This window comes from Halictus rubicundus, chromosome 18, assembly GCF_050948215.1.
Source record: "Halictus rubicundus isolate RS-2024b chromosome 18, iyHalRubi1_principal, whole genome shotgun sequence".
In the NCBI taxonomy this organism is placed as follows: domain Eukaryota; kingdom Metazoa; phylum Arthropoda; class Insecta; order Hymenoptera; family Halictidae; genus Halictus; species Halictus rubicundus.
In genome coordinates this window covers 7,238,574-7,254,358 of record NC_135166.1, presented here as the reverse complement: position 1 = coordinate 7,254,358, position 15,785 = coordinate 7,238,574, and the positions used below count along the sequence as shown (strand labels likewise).

Here is a 15,785-nt window from a genome sequence, read left to right as displayed (position 1 = left end):
AGAGAGAGAGAGAGAAGGAGAGAGAGAGAGAAAGTGAGATCGAGCACTCTCACGAGCTAAACCATTGTGCCTATCTTCGACTTCATGAAATCTGCAGTCTACCTCTCTCTCTTCCTCCACCGGCTATCACTGTTATGTATGACTCCACCTCTCGCTCCTCTCTCGCTCCCCCCGCTATCTCTCATTGTTCCGCGACAGAGCTTTGTGCTTTGTGCCTCCCGCAACTCCGGAACTATTTCCGTGCCTTTGAGTAAGGAACTAATGAATACGGACCGTGGAGTGCGGCGGCGGCGGCGATGGCGATGGCGGCACGCCTGTGTATATCCCGCGACGTGTATCACGTTTATCGGCCTGTCGCCTTCCTTCTTCGTCTCCTTGCTTCCTTTCCCGCCCCGTTCTTTTTCCCCCCTTTTAACTCGCCGTATCGTCACGTGACACTTCGATTGTTCCCGGCGTCCTCCGTGTGTACCGCTACGCCATTCCGCTTCCCTATCCGCTCGCCACCGCGCGTTTTATCCCTTAAACCTCTCGCCTTTTTCTCTTCCCGACGATCGTCGAACGTGAAAATTCTCAGATCCGATCGAGGGATCGCCGAATTTCTATACTGGACACCGTGCTACGTGAAATTATTCGAAGAACTCTACCGTTTATTACAATACAGTGAATTCTCGATATATGTCAACGACACGGGCCTTGCCAGTGTCGTATATCGTCCAGGAGACATGTCCGAGCCATGTTATGTTTACACTCCTCGGCGTTCGAGGCCTCTCGAGCTTCGTGGCCCTTCACGCGGTATACTCCGCGGTAGTGGGGATAATTCCGCGACATTTATCGTCCAGGCCTTGGCGACATACATAGAGAAATCACTGTACTTCGATTCTGGACCAACTATGGGCACAAAATGTTCCTCCAATGATATTCGCTCTTCATATCAGTTATTTCTTGTATTTCTTCGGCTTTAAATTCTCCACTGGAATCTGATCGACTCAACTGAAACTTCTTTCTCCTTAGCTCGTGAAAACCAGAAAGTGTGACATTTAGGTTTTGAAAGTCCTTCGTGTCTTGGGTTCGCCAATTATTCATGAAGAAAGTTCGAGTTCTATTAGGAAATGAAAGAACGAATTAAACGACGCAGCAAAACTCGTTCAATTTTTGTTCAAACAAAGATCGTAGGAGTTAGGAGATTGCGGTTTGTTAGCGATACAGGCTTGCGCACTTTCTCTCTGTACTTTGTTCATGATCGATGCAAATTTTCTTCGTTCGTTCTTGCTGCTCTCGTCCATGCCCCGCGTCTCCACCTCCCTTCGACACTGCATCACGGCCGAGGTCGTGCACTTTCGTCGAGAGTTTTTTCGAGCAAGGCGTTTTCTGCCTCCATGGGAACCAATTACTCTCCCACCCTCTCGCGAGAATGGCCGCCCCTCTGGGCGATGGTCGTCGGTATGCGACTCGCCGGAGTTCCTGTTGCTGTTGCTGTTGCTTCGCTGTTGCTGAGTGACCGCGTGCACGCGTTGCAACGAGCGCGAGAAAGAGCTGCGTGAGCTGCGTGAGTGCACGCGTCGCGAACGCGACGCTCGACTATGTGTCGAATAATTGCCTTTCCAAGACCCCGGGGATCTTTTCAGTAGAACGACCGAAGTCTTCCACGAGAAGCATTTCTATTCGCTCGATGGTAAAACGAAATTCTAACCCTTCCCACATGACAAGACTCGCTACGGGGAGTCTTAAGATTGTTGCACTTTATGGCACTGGATTCGTGCATAATTTTCTTGGGTCTACACAACTCAGGATTCTTTTTAAATTTATTCAACTGCAATGGCAACTTTGGCCACGAACCAACAAATCTTCAAATTTATTTCTTTGGGTATATATTATTAAAGAATTGGCTAAAAATTTGCATAGACACATTCTTGTCATTTTTATAGAGTAATGTGAAATTGTCAGTTTGAGTGCTCGGTAAATCTAGTGTTAAACAAGTGGGACGATTCTTTTCTCCTGAGGTACAAACATTACGAGCAAATCAATTCATAGAAAGATTACAAAAAGGCGAACATTGCATAACAGGATAAAATTGAGTTTGACGAATTGAAACTTAACTCTGAACGTGTGCAGAAAAAATTCAAGAATATCTTCCACCGATTTAATAAGAATTGCAGATTGCAATGCATGAAAATATAGAAAACTGCATACAATTCCGCTAGAAAATGGGCTTGCCCGGTTTTCGCACGGAGAACTGCAATGGCAACTTTCCAGCCGCGGTGCAGCGTACGTTGCGAACGTATGCATTATACAGTGCAGCATTTCGCGTTTCCATCTCAAAAATAACATAATTCCGACTGTAATTTAGCCCATCGAAATAATCGGAAACGTGAAACGAATGAATACGAACGAACGGTTCGTCCAGTTCCTCCGCGAAAGCGGTTCAAGAGGAAACGAGAGGAACGCGAGGCAGGAGGAAGCGAGAAAGAGAGCCAGGGGGAGAGTGGACGGAGGCGAAAGAGAGAGAACGGTGGGGGAGACAGAGAGATAAGGAGAGAGAGACGAGCCACGGTGATGGATCGTCCAATCAGTGCCGCGAGATGGAGCACGAGAGAAACGAAAAGGGAATGAGAGGGAACGAAAGAGGGAGAGAATCTTCTCCACCTATGGCATGGTGCGCCGCGGTCGAGGAGAGGAGAGGAGAGAGGTCACGGTCGGGTCGGTCTCCTGCTAATCGAAGAACACGAGGTGGCCCTGTGCGGCCGCACCGGAGAGACTCTGCTTCCTTCGTTTCTTCTTCTTCTTCCCGTGGACCCGGCTTTCGATTACCAGGGCCAATGTTTCAAGAATTTCCTTCCGGAACCTCGAAGATTCTTTTCGATCAAGAAACCCCGCGATCAACCCCGCGTAGATCGCAGCCGATCCGATACGTTAATCGGTGGGAGTTTTATGCCAAAAATGTGTGGAAAGAAAGAAACAGAACGGTGAAACGTTAGAAGAGTTACAAGAGATTCCATTTTACTCCATTCTATTGCAATTGACGTACAGCATTTATTAATTTATCCATTCGTGACAAATCAGAAAGAATTTAACGAGAACGAAAAGATCAAATAATCTTTGGTAGACCACAGTAGACTGTGGACCTTTGTGCAAAATAAAAATTTTCCGCATCAATTGCGAAAATGGGAGTCAAGTTAAAAGTTCTTTCTTTCCTCAATGATCGTAGTAAGTTGGAAATAGCACGCCAACGCTCCAAAATTTTCAAATGACACTTGCTCACTTTTCCCATAAGTGCATAAACTCCGTAGTCTACATATAAGTTTGACTCTGGCTAGCTAGTTTCACTTTTGTCTCTTAACTGATTGGGTGTGGTCATTCCAATCAATTTTTGTTAAACAGACGGTAATAAAGGTACGCTTATGAGGAATCGAATTGTGAAGATATTTCTGGGGCGTATTGTGAGCCAACGATTAGGGGCTACGACACGTATTTCGTTGACGCTGAAGTAAGGATTTCAGGACCGCGACCACGGGCAGAAGGGGTCGTTTTTCCAAAGCGAAGAATAATTTCCAATGTTTGTTTATGCGTTTGGGCGCAATTAAAACGGTGGAAGTCCCCTTTTAAGGGCAGCCAATTACCAGGATCGATCGCGGAACGAGACAGGGTTTCACGGGGTTTCCTCGACGAATCGCGATGTACCGGTTAGAACGGGTGGAGAGAACTGTGGTCGGGAGGGTTGAACCGAAGGGTCGTGGCCCGTGAGCTTGAACATCGTTCAAACCACCGTGCACAATAGCGGAGGGGTTGCGGGCGAGAGAGCCGGGCTGCGAGGAGATTCTCCTGGAATCGAGACAAGAGAAAGAGAGAGAGAGAGAGAGAGAGAGAGAGAGAGAGAAAGGGTGAGAGAGTTTGCACGCGAAACAATGAGTCGCCGCAATAACGCGGCGTCGAAAAATCTTCGGGATCGTTCGATTCGATTCCGTTCGGATAGAAAAACTTCATCCCGCCGGGCGTTGTTCCGGTATATCCCGTTTGAAAGCAGCCCCGAAGATCAGCGAACAAAGCCAGAAACCCCGATGATAATAAATTTCTGACGGAAGGACAGCGCGAAACAGCGCGGCGCGTTCTTAGCGTTATTGCTTCGTAGAATTCCGATCCCGATATCCGGGGCCGGTTCGCAAGAGAGGAACATAAAGAGAGAAAAAGAGAGGAAGAGAGAGAGAGAGAGAGGACGAAGAGTGAGATAGAGAGAGGGAGTCGGAGAGGGTGTTCAAAAAAAAGAGTAAAAAGCGCTCTCCTATTGGACGGAAACGACTACGCCACTGGCCGTGGAGAACACTGAAAGAGGGAAAGAGGGTAGAGAGAGGGCGGTTAACAATGGCCGCCAACCAAAACATCCGATAAATCTAACCGGCCCTGGACCTCAAGCCCCGAGGGGTTTTAAACTCTCTCACCCCAAAACACCGCCGACGCGGGCGCAACCCTTACATTACGCTACACTCGCCGGAAAAGGGAGCCATGCCGTGTGCCATTGCAGAGCGTGTGGGGGAAGGGGGTACGGGGGGGGGTGAAAGGGTGGCGAAGGAGGAGAGGGTTAGCCTAGAGCAGTGGTTCCACCGGTCGGCGAAGGGTTGGGGGTGATATGCGACCCACGAAAAACCAAACCGAGAGAATTTCGCCGGCTCTCACCCCCTTCTCGTGCCTCCCTCGTGTCCCTTATTCCTCTCGACCGACCGGCCAACCCTCCGGGCCTCCACCTCCCGCTCCTCGCTCGACCGGAACCATAACGAGATCTGCCGCGAGTGAGCGGTCAAGTAGCTTTTCGACGAAATTTCAACGAATTTGTCCCGTGACCGCGCGGTAATTTATTTTCTCGCACCCCGGTCCGTTGACACTGAAATTCCACCGCGAAAGGGGTCGAGGGACGCGGTCGCGCGCAGTCATCGAATTTATTTCGGAGCCGAGGAAAAATTTAAGCGATACTTAAGCCTCGCGCGACGACGGTTGACCCAATTTCGAGGATAGCCCCGAACAACACGGCGGAACGGAGGAGAATGGAAAAAGAAAACGAAAAAAAAAAAAGAACAGCAGAGAGAATTTTCCATTTCTCCCTCTGCCGCGGCCCGTCTATTTTCTCGCCGGAGATCGAGGCACGTCCGCCGTCGTCCGGATAAACGGAACGATCGAGATTGACGTCAAGAATCTGATCCGGGGAAAAATTTCCGACCGGTGTGGGCGCTGGGGAAGAGGAATTGGAACGAGGTCGCAAAACAAGTCTCGGAGTTTCAACGATTTTTCAACGGGACTCATCTCTCGAACGCGAGAGAAAGAAAGAAAGAGAGAGAGAGAGAGAGAGAGAGAGAGAGAGAGAGAGCGCAGGATCCGCGGGATCTATCGGATTGTTCCGTACGGCAAAGATTTCCTTTCAGCCTCCGGGGCCGGCTCCGCGAAACTGAAAATAACAGCGCGGAGGTGTGCCCGAAACGGAGTGCTCGTAATGGATGACCCAACGAGAATATATGGCCGAGGAAAATGTAGACGCGTTAATGTCGTCGTCGGCTGCGCGGAAACTCGATTCCCCGCGACGCGACAGCCGACGTATCGGGAGTTGAACGTCGCTTGGAATCCCGGGATTCCTCGGCGCTCATACATAATCAGCCCCGCTGTTCCATCTAGGATCTGGTCTTCCCGCGCGGCGGGTTTCCGCGTCGAAGAATGTCGATAGCTTTTACACTACGTGCTCGCTAAACGCTCGCGTCGCCGTCACGGGTTTTTCGACGCTTCTCCGTCGCTCGGACCGTGAAAATTCAAAGCGGGCCTGCAACCATCGTACCGAGAACACTACCATTAGGTTCTCGTATGTTTCAACGAGCTCCTTTCAAACTCGAGGCACTCCACAAAAGAAAGGACGAGTTGAAAACTTTACCGAAGAATGGTATCGCGCAATTTCTCCAGCCGGTTAACCACTACGATTTATTTTACGGTTACGGTGATTAGGCCTCCTTTGTCGTTCACGATTTTGTCAGAGGAAGAAATAAGTTAATATTTATTGCAATGGCTATGTAGCGACAACAGCGAAACAGAATTTGATTTCAAAGGAAACTAGGTTCTGTTCGAAAAATCTTCGTCACAAGTCTGAAACCATGAAAAACGCGCCGATTTCTTGTTATGTGCATAATTAAGTAATATGTTTGCAACTTCGAGAATTAAATATCTAGACGACGTTAATATGTCGACATTCGTCCTCAAGGACTAAAGATAAGAAAAAGAGTGACAAACGAAGGTGAATATGTACTGCATTTACACACCAGCGTAAGAAAGAAGATGGAAAACAAAATGTCTTATTGTAAGACGCCGACTTTGATAAAATTTCACAACATCGTAAAGCTCCTGACAATTATAGATACATGGTGTTTTTGAACGAAGCGGTGGGAAATAATTTTCTAAACCTTGCGAGCAGGCTAAACCGCCGCGTCCCGACAGTACGAGTGCGTAAATCTGCGGAACGGAATGGTTGACCGTCGTCTCTATTAACGAACTGCTAGGAAATAGTGATTATTAATAACCGGCACGTCCTGCAACGAAATTTATCCCGCGCATCCGGCCGATCGTTTAATTCAGTCACCGATATCGGTCCACATTCAAAAACGTCCGCGGGTCCCGTGCGTGGGCGGCCGCGGCGAGACGCGACGAGGGGAAAGATTATGAACGCATAAATCAAAAATTAGCATTAACGATTCATTATTAACAGTCGGGCTGCGCGGCCGAGATAAAATTTATCCCCCGTTTCCGTATTCCCGATTAATTAATACGGCCCCGGGACCTTTTTAAAAACAACATTAACGCACCGCCGCGGAACCGGCGTGACACTTTAACAAATGGAAACTGTAGGAACTGCCCCGGGGACCGGAAAAGGAAATACGCGAAGCGAGAGATCGATCCTCAGCTGGATAAACATCGGACCGGGGAAGTTTTGAATCACGAACGAACAGAGACGCGAGAGATTCTTCGAAAATAATTGCACTCGGTACCGAGTCTCTTCGAGAGAAGCGTTGCGCGCTTATCGGTCCAGCTTTTTTAGAAAATTAAAGAAGAAGAGAAAAGAAAGTTTCCACTTACAGTCCAGTTCCATTTACGGAGCTGCAATAAGCTAAACCGTATCATTATTGCGAAAAGAGCTGCGCCAGCTAAAAAGAAGAGGCAAGAAAAGAGTTGCGAAATACTCGATGCTCGTTACTTCGCGTTTAACGAAGAAACTCGTCCGTTTCTAATACACATTCAATTTGCACAGAATTCTCGATACGCTCATTTATTACTTTCACTAACAACTGTAAGTGTAAATTTACTGCGAGCAAAATTTTCTATGTTATATTGCTAGAAAAACAGGTCGGTTGTTTAGCCTCTCGCATCTTCGTAATGAACACACTGCAGGTTTTATGCGCTTGGAATAAAAACGGGTAGACCAATAAAATAGAAAACACGTTTGAAGAATTTAAAACTGCAGTTGCATTATTTTCACGAGAACAGTAAGAAATGCGAACGTAGTCTCTGCGTCTTGCAATCGATGCAGACAATTCTCATAAAAATCCGCAGTCTAGTAACGAACCGTTTACAAGATAATTGCTCGCACTAAAATAAATGGGTAAAATTGTTCTTCCGTGGCATAGTTTGCGGGAAAGGCAAGTTACGCGAGAAGTGGAAAGGGTAAATCATGCACAGACGCGTCGGCCGTCTCTACCCGATAGCACGCGTGTCCGACGAATCTTCAAGCTGTGCCTCTCCGAAAATAAGCCTCGACCGAAAAAATTCTATTCTACGCTTTCCGTTTATTTTCGCGGCATATTTTCGGCCGCAGACAGTGTAACATTTTCTCTCGAGTTCGATCGTTTTCGTAGAACGCGACACCGTTCGGCAGGATAATCCCGAGACACCCTGTACGTTTGCCGGTGTCTTGTTTGAAGCAGTTCGCCAAAAACGCATTACTATTATTAAAAGAGAAGCCGCAGGGCGGAGAAAGAGGGAAAGAGAGATGGCGAGGGAGAGAGAGAGAGAGGGAGAGAGAGAAAGAGAGAGATGAAAAAGCGAAAAGGAAGTGGAACGTTTCTCCAGAGCGCAGCTCCGAGACCGCTCCACCTTCTCTTTGCGGATCCGTGCTCGTGGCTCGGTCCGTGGGCGGAAGGAAGAGGTCCAGAGGCGAGAGAGGCGAACGAAGAGGACGAGGGAGCAGAAAGAGGGACAGACAGGCAGGTCGGTCCGAGAGAGAGTAACCCGCGGCTGCCATGGTTACCGTCGCATTCCCGCCTCGCCTCGTTGCCATGGAGACGGCTCTCCTCTCTCTCTCCTCGAGTCGCGGTTCGCCCTCGGCCGGTCTCTCTCGTTCTCCCAGCAGCACGCGCGTCCCTTTTCCTCCGGAGCGTTCCGCCGATTCCCTCCTCGCGGACCTCTCTCTCACTCTCACTCCCTCTCGGTTCTCTCGGTCCCTCCCCCCGTCCCTCCGGCGACGCTCAGTTTTCTCCTCGCTCCGACACCGGAGACCGAGAGGTTCTCTCTACCTCTGGCATTCGCTCATATTCCCTCCGTTCCTTCGAGCGATGAGGAAGAGGGCGCAGAGAGTGCAAAGAGGAACGAACAGAGGGAGGCAAAGAGGGACAAGGAAGGAGGCGCATGCGCGATACCCCCGTCTTCGAGGACGGGAGGGAGGGAGAGAGAGAGAGAGAGAGAGAGTGAGACCCCGCCAGGCGGGCAAGCAGGCAGGCAGGCAAGGCAGGCAAGACGCGTCTCGGAATCGTTCGATTAGTTATCGACTGAAAGTGATTTACGTCCTCTTATCGGCGAGCTCCTTGGCGGCCGCGTAATTTAATTAAGGGAGAAATCGAGGATAGACAGGGCCCGCGGATCGGATCGTTTCCACCGTGGCGGACACCGCGCGCGATGCTTATCGGCGGTCGACCTTGCTGTCCGCTGACCATGACGAGCGGGCATGACCGAGAACAGAAAAATCGCGGATCACCGCGGTCGGCTCGTTTCAAGACGAGTTTTCCCCGAGTTTTCCAGGTGACGGGGCTCTCTCATTTCCTCGTTCCTTTTTTCTTTCCTCCGACGGCGAACCGAGCGCGAACCATCGCGGAATAACAAGCGGGGATAGGTGGGGCGCGTGTGTGCGCCGCGATAGACAGGCGGAGGTGTAAGCGGCTTGTTTTATAAGCCCCGATTCTGATTGGCCGTCGCGTCACCCGATATCAATATTTATTCAACGCGACGAATGCCCGAGGCACGATTAAAACTTGTTTATGCCGCGAACGATCGCGCTCCTCCCACCGGGGGCCGAGTACATCGCGCCTCTCTCGTACCAACGCGCACACGTCCCACAGAGCGGAGCCAAGAGTGCGTGCAGTCTTCTTTCCTCTTTTTCCCCTATTCTGCACTCCCCCTGATCCTATTCCAGCTTCCTCGCTGACTATCCAGTTGATCGTGTCCCGAAATGCCGGTGAAGTCATTCTCTCGATATAGAGTAACCTGTCCAGCGAACTAACGCTTAAAGGGACACTCCGATCGAGAGCTGTCGATTTTCGAGAGTTTATGATATCAGAAATGTTTAGGGTACACTTGTTTGGCTGTATCTATCTTTCTTATTATTTTAATTACTGTATGATTCCCAGAGCATACCGCTTTTCACGGCTGCCACGATATCGAACGAATTGGTCAATCCGCTTCAAATTTTACAAGCATATAAAGCAGAGATCCCTTTTTATCTTGTAAACTAGAATGAAAGGGCTAGAAACGCGTTTTCGACACGCGAGGCTCGCGGAGGCACTTAACGGTTAATCCACGGCGATCGAAGGGGCGCGAAAGACGCGCTGGAGAATCTTCAGTCGCGATTAATGCAAGAACTCCGGGTTGGGACACGGTTAAACAGGCGGAGCGTCCCGTTTAATTAAGGATAACGTACGGACGGGAGAAATTTCCACGGGAGTTTGGCCCCGCGTGCTGTTGCCGAGCCCTCGGGCCCGTGGAATGCGCGGCGGAAGAGCTCGCGGCCATATTTCCCGAAGATATTCAATTTGGAAGGGCGATGAAAGTTTCGTAGCTGAGGCGGGCAAAGAGAGAGAGAGAGAGAGAGAGAGAGAGAGAGAGAGAGAGAAAGAGAGAGAAGTTTCGTAAAGACTTACCGGGACTACCGAGGAAGACGGAAGAGTAAAGAACGCCACGACGCGCCTCGCTCGCCGCTCGCTGCGCGTCCGGCGGCGAACTCCATTCCCTACGCGGACACCATTTACCTGAAGCAAAAGAAACAAATTCGGTTCACCGTTAATTACCTGGTTCTCTTTTTAATCCAACACACAGCGCAAGCCTCTACGTATTTACATCGTGCGCGACACGCAGCGAGCGGGTCAACACGAATTCGTATCGTGAACGTATCACTAACTCTGGTTTCGCTTACGATCTGGCGAGCGTGTATGTCAGGCATGGTCTATTGCGATAGCAATATCATTCGGTAGTACCACTATCAGCTGCCGATACCAAGTATTTTATTTTTCAATACGCTCCGATTCTTGCGTACAAGTATTGGATTACCGAATTACTTGAGAATCGTGAGAAAGAACTAGATTACTCCCATCACTAGTAATAAACATTTTCTACCTTATAGAGCGACATATTTTCCTTGTTACAAAAATCTGAGAGCGAGCGCTGTCAGTGGGACAGGTGGAAGGCAAATCTACCTTGCTCTTTCTGAGCATTGTGCTCCAAGACATGGTTCGCATGTGTAAAATACGTTGATGCTTTCATGAAGTTGTACACAATAATAACCATTCGCTATAACTCGTCCGAAATCAAATTCGAAATAGCGGCAGCCCATTTTAAGAAAACGCTGCCCACCTGTGAACTTTCCAGAATTGGACGTTTATAAAATATTTATTTTGATCTATTTCCCTGAACCATTACTATCAACATGATCTTCATAATATTAACTGTAGTCGTCAATCCTGATTGTAAGGTGTTACCCTTCTCAACTTGATTTTAATGAGCATGGTCGTCAAGGACATTCAATGTCACGGTCACAAAAAGATGAGAAATGAAAATAACACTAGAACTACCGGATGGTTCAATACGACCGGTTCCTGATTTATCCTTCGACAATTATTGAAATTATACAAATTTGTTTACGAGAAATTGTTGAATAATCTTTCTTATTCGAGCACATATTACAATAAAAATCGTAGGATATTTGAACGAACTCATTTTTGTTGATATTATAAAGCAGTACATGGCGTCCAGTACTCGGTAATTCTAGTGTCAAATGTTTCCGAGACTCCATCTTTGGTTTTATTTTCGAAAACTTCACAGAGCTGCTAAAGATGAAGATAATCTGCCACAGCAGACGTTTCAAGTGATGAATTAAGGTTGAATGAACCCCGACGATGCGCTTCCTTTTCCTGGAGTTTCTAATTTCCGTCGACCGGCGCGCTCACCCTGGCGTAAACGGGTGGTTCGAACGATCGAATCGAATCGTTCGGCTCGCGGAGTCTCTGTCGAGAAAGCATAAATTCGCGGGATAAAAGAGAGTCCGCGAGCCGGCCAATAACACTGGCCCGTAGTAGCTCGGTTGGAAAAATGAACGGTCCCGCGGAAAAATTCCGCCGCGAAACAGCTATTACGTGAACGGCGCGGCGGGCGGCGGGCGGCGGGCGGCGCCGAGGGGGCACGTACGCGCCCGAAAGAATGCAGAAAACGGCCGATACAAAGGGAGCAAAGAATTCGTGATCGTTTGCATCACGACTTCGACCGGGAGATCCTATCGCGTGCTGCTCCATATATATCCCGTTAGTTCTTTCGTTCTTTTTCGCCGGGCCGGACGACGGCCAGCATGCGATCTCACCCCTGCGCGCAGCGCCGCGCCGCGAACTCCGCTCGTTCGACCAAGAATAATCGTGCAATTATAATAATTAGATAAACGTGCGAGGAGCTTGTTGCGTTAAGAGCTGGCACTCGCTCAACCGCGTTGCACCCGCCTACCGTACAAAAACTTATCGGCGGATATACATATACGGATTCGGAGCGTGCTGGGCGGTGCCGGGATTATATTTCTCAATTAAACGTGATTGATACAGGCATCGACAACGTCCCCGGCTAATTCGCGAATACGCCGACACAACGCCGCGACCAATATGAAAATGCCTCGCCGCGAACGTGACGGGTTAACCCGGGATCATCGGACGAATTTTTGTTGCACCAGGTTCTGGTCAATTTATCCCAAGCAGAACATTATGTACCAGCTGTGTAATAAATAAATTGCGGATTTTGATGCATTTACAGTATTCTCATATTTCTAAAGTTCAAGAAAACGTGTTGAACCTTTTGCATTCGAATTTTGCATACGTATTTACTGATACCTGAAGCACATTTGTGATTGCTTTAAAACAAGAATAATTATAATTATACGAGATATATTTTTCGACGGATTTCAAAATCCGTTTGGTTCGTGCGATAACAGGGCTTGCGCTGAAAATTCTCTAAAAATTTCAAGTCAATCGGTTAACTAGAACCGGAGATATCTTTGCAACCGTTTCGAAAAAATATCCAGAAGTAAAACTAGAATACTCCTTAATAAGTTGTCGAAAGTTCAAGCGTGGTGCTGGCAAAAATATTCTCGAAATGTCTGGATTCTGGAGTCAAAATAGCGGCGAGTGCAAGGGGTTAAGGACATCGAAGGAGAGCGGGGGCGACGGAAAAAGCGAACGAGCTGCGACGCGATTAACGCTGCAGCGGAGGGACTGATTTATAAGACCGACAGGCAGTCCCGTGTAGCCGAGGTATTGCAATTTTCCGGATGCGAAAATAGGAAAGGTATCTACTTTATTTCCAGGGAGATCCCGGCTGAATGAGGATACACGGTAAGAAAGGGTGGCACCGGGGGATAAGAGTAAGCCGCGGAGCGAAGTAATTTCACACGGGAGAGTAGGGTCTCGCCCGGTCTAGCGGCGGAGGATCCGCCGGAGCTCTACAGCCTTATCTTGGAAATATAGCGACCATCCTCCGAGCGAAAATTATATTCTTGAAAAGCGGGAGATTGCTTCCTCGGCTCGTGGCCGGCGCGGCTCAGCGTGTCGCCGTATCAGCTGTTCCCCGTGATACACCGGACCGTTTAGCGGGACGGACCGGCAGTGCCTTAATTAATTGGAAGCCAGGTTTTTGCGCTGCGACCACGGTGTCGATGGAGCAGGATATTCGGCAGGAAAAAACATTGTTGGGCCGGTGATTTAATGCCCGTCCGGGACTAATGGATTTAAAAACGCGGGCCACGTTCGAATTCCAGGGCCCGACGCGAAAGGTGCGCCCGGATCGACGCCACGGTTATGGTTAGTCGCGTTAATTTGTGGTTCGGTGAAATGACAGGGCCGGTGGCCATGGCGGTTCCAGAACGATAGTTAGGTAGAGCGGGATTGGAGATCCGACCAACGACCAATGAACCGTACGCCGAACCGAGGGACGAATCTTTAATGATACCGTGTGTTTGACGACAATATCTCAGAATCGTGGAGGCAGGAAGATCATCGGAGAAGAGGGAAAAGATCGTGGATCGTGACTCCGATTATACCGGTGATCCACGGAGGTAAAGATCATCGTTTCGACTGTACCCTCCGCGGATGAACGATGCTCCAGGATCATTCGGAGACGCTCGGTTTCGTGGCCGAGCCATTAGACGTGAGTCACAACTGTTCCACGACGAAACGGGACTCCGGATACCTGTAGGATCGCGGAGCGGAGGTGGAGCCGGCCGGCAAGAAATTTATAGCCGCTAAGAGACAGGGTGTAATCATACGCGTCACCCCGTCAACCCCATAACCGTGATTTATCGTGGGAATTCCAAAAGACGTCCCGGAATGCCTTTCATGTCCACGCTCGGATGCCGTGGATTCCGAGGGCCCAGCCGCTGGTTTCCGCGAAGAAAACGTGCACGCTATTTCCCTCTCTCTTTCTCTCTCTCTTCCTTCCTCTCGTCTCCTCTTTTTTCATAATTCGCGATCGCCGCGGTGAGTTACGGACGCGGACGTTAATTGAACATCGCGCGCAACGCTTGTCCGCCGAGGAACGCGCCGCGCGAGCCACCGGCGTGTAATTGAATTCGAGGAAACTCCGCGGAGCGGATAGGAGAGCGACGATCCGAATTCATTGAAGCGCTCGAACCGCGTCATGAATTATTCCGCCCCTGAAACTTTAATCACGGCCGATTCCGTGTTCTGAGGAGAGCAATCGTCGCATCTGGAAACGAGAGCGAGTCGGCCGTCGCCGCTCCTCCGGAGACAAAGAGAGACAAAGAGGGGCAGCTAGAGAGAGAGAGAGAGAGAGAGAGAGAGAGAGAGAGAGAGAAAGGGTAGCGGGGGATTCGTTAAGTGGCATCAAGTGAGACGTCTCTTTTGAACGATCACTCTCTTGGCTAAATTGCGGGTTAACTTCGGGGCTCGCGTGTTAGCGACAGTCATGCCACGCGGTCGAGTCATGTAGCAGATGAAACCAGAGAGGAGGACGAGAAGGATCGGGCCGGACGATTCGGCGACCGCGTCATCCGAACCGTGGACGAACCCGAGAACCGAGCCTGATACGCACGCGACCATGCCCCGGCCCCGGTTTATTTTTACGGATTACCATGCCCGACGATTGTAAATTGGTACGTAATTCGAGCGACGGATCGGTATCGGGTCCGCGACTGATTCACTCGCGTTAACAACCGTCCTGGTCCCGGTTCGTTGAACTTCTTTCGTTGGTCCCGAGCGTATCCTCAATTGCGACTCCGCGCGGTTTCATTAGCCTCCTCTTCTGTCCCTTCGTTCTGCCGTCATCGGTTTCGGAATACTACCAATTATTCTGTTTGGCATATTTTTCGCTCTGCGTCGTTTGACCCTGCGCTTACCCAGACGGACCCTCCAGAATCCGAACCTTTCCCACCGGTCCCTCGAATATTCTCAAACTTCTGTGCCACGAGGTTTCGTAAGCGACCTCTACGCTCTCTTCTTTTTTCCATCATCCAATTTGGAACGTACCTCTCCGTGAATCACTCGACCCTGCGTCGAATCTACTTCAGTTTCTTCCTCTCGCAGTTATCGTTTTCGAGTGCACAAACTTTTCCTGCTCGCAACATTCTCCAAAGTCGATCGCTGTGTCAACTTCTCGACGTTGTAATTTTTCTTTTTTTTTTTTTTTTGAGTATTCTCCATCACTTTGTTCGCCATATTCTTCACAGTCGATCGCTCAATCCCGCGTTCAATCTTTGGATGAAACCTGCAAGATTCGAAGACAGACTTCTCGACGTCGTAATGAAACGTTTGAAGAATGTGCGAGATAAGGATCTAAGGATGCAGCCCAGAGCCATCAACGCGGACCGAGTCACATCCCGGATATAGATACATTCCCAATATAACCCCATCTTATTAGGGTTGCGTTCTCGGTATAAATAAATCAATATAACCCGCTTCCACCCTCAGACGCCGCCCTCTTTCGCCGTAAGGAAGTGACGTATGAGACTCGTATCCTCGGGACGAGGGTTGAGGAGGCCACCGTGTTATTTCACAGTTAGGCTCGTTCCACCCCTCCTCCGTGGCACCTTCAACCTCCTTCGTTGCCGGCATCTTCTCTATCCAGACCGACCTCCGTCCCTAGTCCCGGTTCCAGACGCGCACGAGTCCCTCGGGAAGCTTTTGTCCTCGAGCTGTAAGCGACTTCCTGACAGGCCAAGTTTGCACCTGCTCTCCTTCTGCCGTCGCTTGTATCTCTCTCCGTTCGTTTCTTTCCGGCCCTCCTCCTCCTCC

At 49.5% G+C, this 15,785-nt stretch overlaps 1 protein-coding gene across 6 annotated transcripts in view; it reads right to left on the bottom strand.

Moving 5' to 3' along the window:
- The window catches only part of Hth (Meis homeobox homothorax), a 617,913-nt gene that overhangs the window by 273,632 nt on the left and 328,496 nt on the right, over window positions 1–15,785 (bottom strand). For all 6 annotated transcript variants that reach the window (XM_076803532.1, XM_076803533.1, XM_076803536.1 and 3 more), the window contains one exon: window positions 10,149–10,256. In XM_076803532.1, coding sequence (XP_076659647.1) covers window positions 10,149–10,256 — 108 coding nt within the window. The remainder of the gene's footprint in view (window positions 1–10,148; window positions 10,257–15,785) is intronic.